The sequence below is a fragment of the Nyctereutes procyonoides genome, unplaced genomic scaffold, assembly GCF_905146905.1.
Source record: "Nyctereutes procyonoides isolate TBG_1078 unplaced genomic scaffold, NYPRO_anot_genome, whole genome shotgun sequence".
NCBI lineage: Eukaryota > Metazoa > Chordata > Mammalia > Carnivora > Canidae > Nyctereutes > Nyctereutes procyonoides.
In genome coordinates, this window is record NW_026575043.1 from 29630613 (window position 1) to 29640203 (window position 9591).

Below are 9591 nucleotides of genomic sequence, written 5' to 3' on the forward strand. Positions count from 1 at the left end.
GAGCCGCATTAAATAGTCTGATTATCGGACCGGTCCCTTCCCTCTTCCCTCCGCCCCCTGATCTCATTTCCCAACGCCCGTCTCTCGCCTCCCTCTCTAACCTCCCCCATCCAAAGAGCATTAGTTCTTCTTCCTCCTTGCCCTCGTTTGATGTGCAAATTTCCTTCTCTTTGCACATTTTTCCTGCGGTGGCGGCGGGACGGGGGTGGTGGTGGAGGTGGTATGGGTGTAGACGAAGGAAGGGGAAGGATGGGGAGGGGGAGAAGCTGACCGTGAACCGAGGACCTCACCCTACCTCTGCAAACCGTGGCCCCCGCGACGTTAATCAGCAACTCGCACGGGCCACCTGGCCCGCTGGAGGAGACCCTGAGTCACCCAAGGGTGGGGGTGGAGATGGGTGGGTAGGGGGGGTGGGTGTTTAACGCTGAAGGCGAGATGCCATTCACGGGGCTCGTTAAGCGAGCATGCACCGGCGTCGGGGAGACCCAGAAGAGTCTCCCAATTGCAGGGTGCTGCAGTTCCTGCAACGGGGAGGGCGCGCGGGTGCAGGCCCCCCTCCGCCCCCCGCGCTGCGCTGCGCTGCGCTGGGCAGGGCCGGGCGCCCCCTCTCGTGCGCGCACACGCACACACACACACACACACGCACACACACATGCACACACACCCTCCAGCCCCTCCCAGCGCTTTGAAATCCCATCCCCGCTTTGTTGTCTCCCGGAGGGGCCGGGATGCTCGCGCCCGCGGTATAAAGGCGGCGGCGGCGGCGGCGGCGGCGCAGAGCTGCGGCCGCACCGGGGACTCTGGCTCCGCGGGAGGCGCTCGGAGCCCGGGGCGCAGCCGAGCCCGCGCGGCTTCCAGCGGCCACCCTCGCACCCTCGCACCCGGGCGCCCCTGCGCCCCCCGCGCGCCCCCGCCCCCCTCCCCCGCGACCGCGTCCGCCAGCGCGATGCCGGCCCCGGGCGCCCCGGGAGCCGCCCGCCTCCTGCTGGCCCTGCTGGCGGCCGCCCTGTGCGGGCCCCTGCAGCCCGGGGCGAGCGCCGCCTCCAACTCGGTTCTGCACTCCAACGCCATCAAGAACCTGCCCCCGGCGCTGGGCGGCGCTGCCGGGCACCCGGGCTGGGCGGTGAGCGCCGCCCCGGGCCTCGCGTACGAGGGCGGGAACAAGTACCAGACCCTTGACAGCTACCAGGTGAGCGGGGCGCGGGCAGGGGCACCCCGAGGGCGCGCAGCCCGGGGCTCGTGCGGGGAGCGGGCTTTGGAGAGGTGCGCGCGGGCCCGGGCGGCTCGGGGGACTCGGGGGGCTCGGGGAGGGGGTCCCGGGGCCTCACCGCCCGCTCCCCGCAGCCCTACCCGTGCGCTGAGGACGAGGAGTGCAGCCCCGAGGAGTACTGCGCCAGCCCGGGCCGCGCGGGGGGCGCGGGGGGCGCGGGGGCGCCCGTCTGCCTCGCCTGCAGGAAGCGCCGAAAACGCTGCATGCGGCACGCGATGTGCTGCCCCGGGAATTACTGCAAAAACGGTGAGTGTCCCGTCGCTCCATGCCTGACCCAGAGCGCAGCTTCCCTCCCGCCCCCCCTCCCTCCCGGGCGCCTGCGGATGGGTGCGGGCGCTGGGCGCACTCCCGGCTCTGCTAACACCCAGGGTGCTCCCCCCTGCAAGGTTCCCCGGAAAGGGCTTCATCCGGGAGGTCGGAGACGAGCCGAGGTGCTGCACCCTCCACCCCACCCTCCGGGTGCTCCCTCCAGGTGCTCCCCGCCGTGGCTCCCCTGAGCCAATCCCTCCGCGAGCATGCGCATCTAGGGAGCACCTGGACGGCAGCTGAGGACCAAGCTGGGGAGCAAGGTGCAAGTATGCAGAGAGCCCAGCCCGGCCTGGCCCTCTCTGGCTTCCGCCCAGGGTCTCCCAGCGTTCCCTGTTCACCCTGGTGTTAGCCACAAGATGGTGACTTACCTGAGCCCCCCACCCTCGGGGTGGGAGGAGTGGGGGACATCTTGATACCCAGGCATCCTGCCCTCTGCATCCATCCCCCTGCCCCCCTCCACCTCCCACTCCCTTAAAATAAAGCACTCCTCCCTCCCCCCCAACCACAGATCCCCGAAAATGTAAGGTCTCCAAGAGGTAGGCTCAGACAGCCCGAGAAGTCTCCAGAAATAAACTGGAGGGTGGCGACCCTCTTTAGGACCCAGGAATACTGAGGGACGAACCAACTCCATCTCTGTAATATAGAAATTATACAGTGAAGGAACTGGTGGGCGAGTCTGTAACCTTCTAGGCAGCTGGGGCTGCCTTTGCTCAGCCCGGCAATAGACCCATAGAGCACCGAGGGGAGCGGAGTTATTTTTAAGAACGATTTTTTAAGTGACTAATTTTATTTCTTACCCCAAGGGTGGCATTAAAATGGGCAGAAAGCTCCCTGCCACCGCCACAGTTGGTAGGAAAGCACTTTAATTGGCTCTGCTGGGCCTGTGGCCAGGACTGCCTGCAGGGGGGGGGGGGGCGCACTGATGCTGCTTCTGTCCACCTGGGGGGCTTTGCATGAGCAGCAGGGAGGAAGTTGGGCTCAGGTTGAAAATCAGGTCACCTCCAGGAGGCAGGTGGGTGCAGGCAGGCCCTCCAGGCGGCCACTGGCAAGGCTGTTGGTGGCTGACGCCGGGCCTCAGCGCGTGACTGCGCTCTCTGCGCTCTCCCGCTTCCTCAGGAATATGCATGCCTTCGGACCACGGTCACTTCCATCGAGGAGAGATCGAGGAGACCATTCTGGAGAGCGGTGGCAACGACCACAGCACCCTGGATGGGTACCCCAGAAGAACCACCCTGTCTTCGAAACTGTATCATACCAAAGGTAAAGGGCCTTCCCGCTGCCATAGTCCTTTGAAATAAAATTTGACATTTAATACCACGAAATGTTACAAGCATAGATACATTTTGGCATTGGGATCTTAGGGGTGCGTGTGTGCGTGTGCGCGTGTGTGTACGGGTTCTATGGGGACAGAAAGGTGACGCGCTCCTTGCCAGCCCGTCATCAGGGCCTTGGGGCTTCTGCTAAGGACATCCCGCAGCTCGAGCAGCAGTAGTAACCGCGTGCTTTTCCGCGTGTCTGTCTCCTCCCTTCCAGGACAAGAAGGCTCGGTCTGTCTCCGATCATCAGACTGTGCCACGGGGTTGTGTTGCGCACGACACTTCTGGTCCAAGATCTGTAAACCTGTCCTCAAAGAGGGTCAGGTGTGCACCAAGCACAGGAGGAAAGGCTCCCACGGGCTGGAGATATTCCAGCGCTGTTACTGCGGCGAGGGCCTGTCTTGCCGGCTACAGAAGGATCACCATCAAGCCAGTAACTCTTCTAGGCTCCACACCTGTCAGAGACATTAAGCCAGCCGTCCAAACACAGTGGACTCCTTTGCTAGAATATGTGCTATGAAAACTTTGTGTGATTTTTGTCCGCTCAATCCTAGAGGATGTACAAATTCTGTGGTTATGATTAAGCATTCCAATAATACCTTCTGAAAATCTGGAGTGTAAGAGCTTTGTTTCTTTATGAAACTCCCCTGTCATTGATTGCAGTAAATTACTGTGTTGTAAATTCTCGGTGTGGCACTTACCTGTAAATGCAACAAAACTTAATTATTTTTCTAAAGGTGCTGCATTGTCTCTTGTGTCTCTTGTTATGTAAATTTTTGTACACATTGATTATTATTCTTGACTAATATTCTATATTGAATTGAAATAAATAATTTCAGCTTCTACTTCCTAAATGCATAACCCTTTCCCTTTTAATTCTAGACTCTAGAAGGCCAGGAGCTTTTGGAATGACAAATGATAGGTATCCGAGTTTAATCACGGAAATGCTAGCTTATTTTCTGAAATGTACTATCTCGGTGCTTAGATTATATTTATCTCTAGGCTGTGATAGTCCTTGAAATAAAATTTAACATTTAATACCACGAAATGTTACAAGTACAGATAAATTTTGGCATTGGGATCTTAGGGGGTGTGTGTGTGTGTGTGTGTGTGTACGTGCTCTATGGGGACGGAAAGGTGACGTGTTTCAAGATGGTCGGAGGAAGATCCTGACTAAATGAAGGAAGTATTGGTCAATTCTAGAGTACCTTTTTTTTTTTAATTCTAGAGTACTTTTAAAGAAATGTGTTCTCCACTGACAAACTCAATCACGGTGCGATCATGAGATTGAATCTCACATTACTGCTTTTCAAAAATGGTTTCCGATAAATTAATATCTACCCAAATGGTAGATCTTTTTTAAAAAATTGTGACATTCCTTTATTGAGCAATAAAGGAAATTTCCCACAAAATACCAAAGTACTGGATGGGTTGGCAGCAAGGGTGTGTGTGTGTGTGTGTGTGTGTGTGTAAATACAATTGACAAATACATGCAGATTTTGTACCAAATTACTAAATTTGAAGCATCTCCACTACTCCATGCCAGGAAGACGTGTTCTAATTGCTTTGACTTTTAAATAAATAAGAACTGCAAATCCTCTTCTCTTGCGCTTATTTCCTTCCTTTACTGGGGGAGGTGACTATTTCCATTTTTATTTTCCTGAAACCTGTTGATTAGGAAGAGGCTAGAGATGGGAGTGTTTAAAAAAAAAAAAAAACCCACAGAGATGAAATCTAAACGGGCTCTGCATTTTTACCTTCTGGCTTTTACCTGCTGGAACATCTGATACCGGGGAAGGGGAGGCCACGGTCTCAACCCACACCTACTCTAATATTCTGGAAGTCTGTGTCAATACCACAAAATGCTGGGTGTCAGGCACTCCGAAGGACAAGGACTGATCAGTTGGCCGAAACGTCTTCCTTAAATAACACAGGTGTCCTAGAAGCTTGGCTTTGACCCAGAAGTGGTTCAGTTTCCAGGGGCTGAGGCCGGGCAACAGGAGGTTCGGTTAGTTCTTCACAGACGAAGGGACTGGCAGGAGATCGGTTATGTTCCTTTTGGCCACGAGTTTCAGCCTCACCCTGGAGAACTTTTCTTTTCCTACGTGTGCCTGTTTGCCCAAGTGCCAGGAAGGCCAATTCTAAGGACTGCCGTCTCTAATAGAGGAGGGGAAACAGGAAATCCTTTCTTCGAAAAGAGAGCAGGGCCTCTGCTCTAAGAGGGCAAAGGAGCAATCGTTTAAAGGGCCTTGGTTAGGAGATCCCTTCCCGTCTACAGGAGCCACGGAGGCCAGAGACCCTCAGCGAGGTCGACCTTTGCTGCTCCCCTGCCTTATGATGGGCGTGGGAGAAGGAGAAACCCACCAAGCAGGGACACCTCCTCTCCCTATTCCTGGGAGAAGTTAGGAAGCGATCTCCACCAAAAAGTCCTGCACATTTACACAGGTGTAGAAAAGATCCAGAAAATTAGATACTCCCGAGGCTCCTAACAGAGGCTGGCAGCCGGGAGGCAGATACAGTACAAATTCAAGAGGGGATCATTTAAGGAAGCTTGAACCTTGCAGACAGTGGTGCTTAACTGTGTCGATTATTTTACTTTCAAGCAATTTACTCGAATGGCAAATACCTGAACTTGGGGATGGGGTCACAGGCTATTTTTTTCAAATGGGAGCATCCTCTACGCGCAGCCTTGTGCCTCACAGATCGTTCTATGTATACGTGGAGAGGGGCTCGTTCCCTTAACGGTCGCATGAAGTGTGGGGCACGTTGGGATGGCTCCACCATAACGTGGAGTCATCATGTGAGACAGTTTCATGGTTTCCCGTGTTTTTGCTGTAGCAGATATTATGCCGCAAGCGTGGGATTTTGTGTTCTTGTGCTGGGAGGGTTGTAGGATGTAATAAGGACTGAATTTTGAAGCGAAATCTAAACTAAAGCCTGCTTCCTGTAGCTACTCCTAAGGGCAAAAATGTCAGGATGCCTGCTTATCACGGATCTAGTCATGATTCCATTCTTGCTACGTCGTATCAAAGGAGGAAGAGGGAAATACAGGCTTATCCTAACGATTTGACAGTAATCGCTGGCATTCAGTCGAAGGTAGACTTGCTCTAATTCCCTTGATTTTAAAATAACTATTAAATAAAACCCCGAGCAAGTCTTTTCTTCATCCTTTTTTTCCCCTTGTTTTACTCTAGGAGTTTAATTTTCACATTTTGTTTAACTGAACTCTATTGATAGGAGACTGGGGGTGTATTGTTTAAAAGAGAAACCACAAATATGCAACCTAACTGGGATTATTCATAATTCAGCAGATCAAACCCCTTTATGGCATTTTTTTCCCACGGTAAATCAAAGTGCACTAATTAAATCGCTGGATTAGCGATGTAATTATGCAGTTACAAATTTCATTAGTTTCAGTATTTATTTATGTATTGAAGTAATCTCTACACCCAATGTGGGGCTTGAACTCACCACCCTGAGATCAAGAGTCATGTGCCAGCCAGATGCCCCAGGTTTCAGTATTTCTAATTGCATCATCAAATTAGCAGTCAGTGCCACTTGTGAAAATTTCAGGTGAAATCATGAATTTTTCCTTCATTTTTAAACTAAATATATTTAAAAAAATAAACTAAATATATTATCTAACTTTATCATGCCACCAACTTTCCATAATAAAGAGAAATGGACAATATTACCATTCAGCATATAAGATGTGTTCTGGATTATGATTTTCATAGCTTTGAAAATATTCATCTTAGTATCAAAATATGAAATTAATGCATTCTTTATCTCTGCGCTGCAAAAGCAGAAAATAAAGCTATATAATTTGGGGATCTGATGTCCGTACAAATGTTTGTACATACGGGCCTTTACGTTTGTCCTAATGGCAATTACTTAATCCTATCAATAATCTGAGGTGACAATACAGGCAATGCTGGAGAATTTTAACTCAATAAACACGCGTTGAGTCTGCTGCACTCGGTTGGCACTATGCTGGCATTTTAAGAGACGTACACAACACACTCTCTAGTCTCCAGGAGCTGACAGTTTAACAAGGGAGATCACAAACAATTATTAGGGCTGAAAAGGGATTCAGTACAGTGGTTAGAAACAGTCTCTGGAACCAGAGAGACCTGAATAGAACTCATGGCTCATTCGGTTTCCAGTTGCATGGTGTTGGACAAAGGAGCCCTATCGCCTCATTGATAATATGGAGGGAATTCCAACATTAGAGTGTAGGTGTGAGGATAATGCATGCATTATAAGAATATGTAGCATTAGGTCTAGCTTATAGGAAGCACTCAATCTGAGGGCTTTACTATTAGAGAACAAAACCTACATATTTCATTATAGGCTACTGCATCATATATATTATACATAGTAATACCTGAAATCTATATACTGCATAGAGTCATACCTAAACATTTAAAAGTAATTAAGTTAGCCTTTAGGTGCTCATAAAAAGCTTTAGGAACACAGTGGTATTATCAACCATCTTCTCAAAGTTCTTTAACTTCAAGGAACTAAAACCAGAAAAAGTAAAAAGGAGACACAGGTTGGAATGAGATCACTCATGGGAAGGAAGGAAGGAGGCAAGGAGGCAGGTAAGAAAGAATCAGTATGGAAACCATTCTGCAGACTGGCTTTATTAGCTTCCTAAGGATTTCCGCTCTACTGTAATTTGCCCATGCCTATGGCTCATCACGGTGGCATGAATTCCATCCCCATGATAAATGGCCTTTCGGCTCAGGTCAGCTCAGCAAACGGCTTCGTCTCTCAGAGATTCAGACTCTGATTCCCGCTCTGGGGTTCTGATGGGTTCAGCATTGATCAGGGGTCCAGTTGGCTAGCTTGGCCACCCTGATCTTAAAATGTAACACCACCAACTATATCCAGTCCACCCTTGATAGGAACACTGGGAGTTGTAGGAGGAGGAGTGTGTAGGAGCAGATATCACACACCATGTCTACCACATGCTAGTTTTGAAGGATGGGAAGGAGTTCATGAAGTAGAAAGTTACTGGAGACAGTGTGAAGCAATGTGAGCCAGTTGTGAAGCTATGAAGACAAAATGTGCACTGTGTAAAGGGGCAATAATTCACTATGGTTAGTGTTGGTATCTGTGAGGAAGATTTTTCTGACTTTTGTATTTTGTTATCCAGGAAAAAAAACCCAAACTCTCCATTTTCGTAATAGTTACCATATTAGGCGGTGATGAAAGTTGCAGACAATACATTTGAGACACAATTTGCCTCAAAAGATAACTAGTCTGTCCTCAAAAAGACAGAAGTTTTTGTTTTGTTTTGTTTTGTTTTGGCAAAAAAAAAAAACCCACAAAGTTATAAAATAAGAAGAACATTACTTCATTCCCAGCAAGACTTGTCATATTAAGTGGCGTTGTAGCTCAAGAAATTGTAGGTTTCATGTAATTCTCTTTTGGCTAATGTAATTAATAAACAGCTTTCACAAGTCATGGATTTTTTTTTTGCCCAAAAGTTATAATTAAAGTAATTTGATACAGTCTAAAGTATTAGTAAATGTAACTTTACATTTGAAGGCCAGTAGAAGCAACCACTGTGATTGTAAACTATTAATAATTCCGTAATTGGAAGTAAAATCAGCTGAAGACGTGAAGCACGAAACTGGTCATGATCACTCCACAATACATTGCACAATATTTCACACTAACTTTATCCTCATGAGCAGAAATTACTTTAAGAGTTCTATTATTGAAATATTTCATAATCTGTGACACTCTGAAGTTTAAATTAAACACAGACAGTGATAGTTTTGACTACACCAGATAAAAGGCTTTTACACAACAAAGGAAACCAACAAAACCAAAAGGCAACCTACTGAGTGGGAGAAGATATTTGCAAAGAACTTACCCAACAAAATATATGAAATTTCATATATTTTGGATTCTAACAAGTTGCATTAAAAATAACCTAATTAAAAATGGACAGAGGGCCTTAATAGATGTTTTTTGTTTCCAAAGACGACACCCAGATGGCCAACAGACACATAAAAAGCTATTCAACATCACTTACCATTGGGGGAATGCAAATCACACCACGATGAGCTGTCACCGCACACCTGTCAGAATGGCTAATATCAAAAAGACAATAAATAACTAGTGTTGGTGAGAACGTGGGAAAAAAAGGAGCCCTCGTGCACTGTTGGCGGGAATGCAAACTGATGTGGCCACTGTGGAAAACAGGGTGGAGAGTCTTCTAAGAGTTCAAAATAGAAACACCATCTAATCCAGTAATTCAACTGCTTGGTATTTACCCTAGAAAAACGAGAACACTAATTCGAAAAGATACACGCACCCCCGTGTGTACTGCAGATTTCCAATAGCCAAGATACGGACGCAAGTAGAGTGGCAATCAAGAGTTGAATGGAGAAAGATGTGGTGTATATGCATGAAGGAATATTACCGAACCATAAAACATAACGAATTCTTGCCATTTCCAGCAACGAGGATGAACCTTAAGAGTGTTATGCTAAATGAAAGGAGTCAGAGACAAAACGTCATAGGATTTTGCTTACATGTGGAGTCTAAAAAACAAAACAAATGAACAAACGAAAAACAGACTCCAATACCAAGAATAAATTAGTGGTTGCCAGAGGAGGGATGGGGTGAACTAGGGGACAGTGATGAAGACGGACACTCGCAGCTACAAAACAAGTGCGG

General features: G+C 48.5%; 1 protein-coding gene across 1 annotated transcript; it reads left to right on the top strand.

Annotated features, from left to right (window-relative positions):
- Positions 1-799: 799 nt before the first annotated feature.
- On the top strand, positions 800-4430 carry DKK1 (dickkopf WNT signaling pathway inhibitor 1). Its single transcript, XM_055322909.1, has 4 exons — positions 800-1189; positions 1345-1516; positions 2696-2839; positions 3113-4430. Exons 1-4 carry the CDS (start codon positions 947-949, stop codon positions 3364-3366), a joined length of 813 nt encoding a protein of 270 aa, XP_055178884.1. The 5' UTR covers positions 800-946; the 3' UTR covers positions 3367-4430.
- The last annotated feature ends 5161 nt before the right edge of the window (positions 4431-9591 follow it).

Excerpts from the sequence above, each read along its gene's own strand:
- DKK1 (XM_055322909.1), top strand. The coding sequence starts at position 947 with ATGCCGGCCCCGGGCGCCCCGGGAGCCGCCCGCCTCCTGCTGGCCCTG. Across the intron at positions 1,190-1,344 it reads AGACCCTTGACAGCTACCAG|CCCTACCCGTGCGCTGAGGA; the intron begins GTGAGCGGGGCG and ends CGCTCCCCGCAG. Across the intron at positions 2,840-3,112 it reads GAAACTGTATCATACCAAAG|GACAAGAAGGCTCGGTCTGT; the intron begins GTAAAGGGCCTT and ends CCTCCCTTCCAG.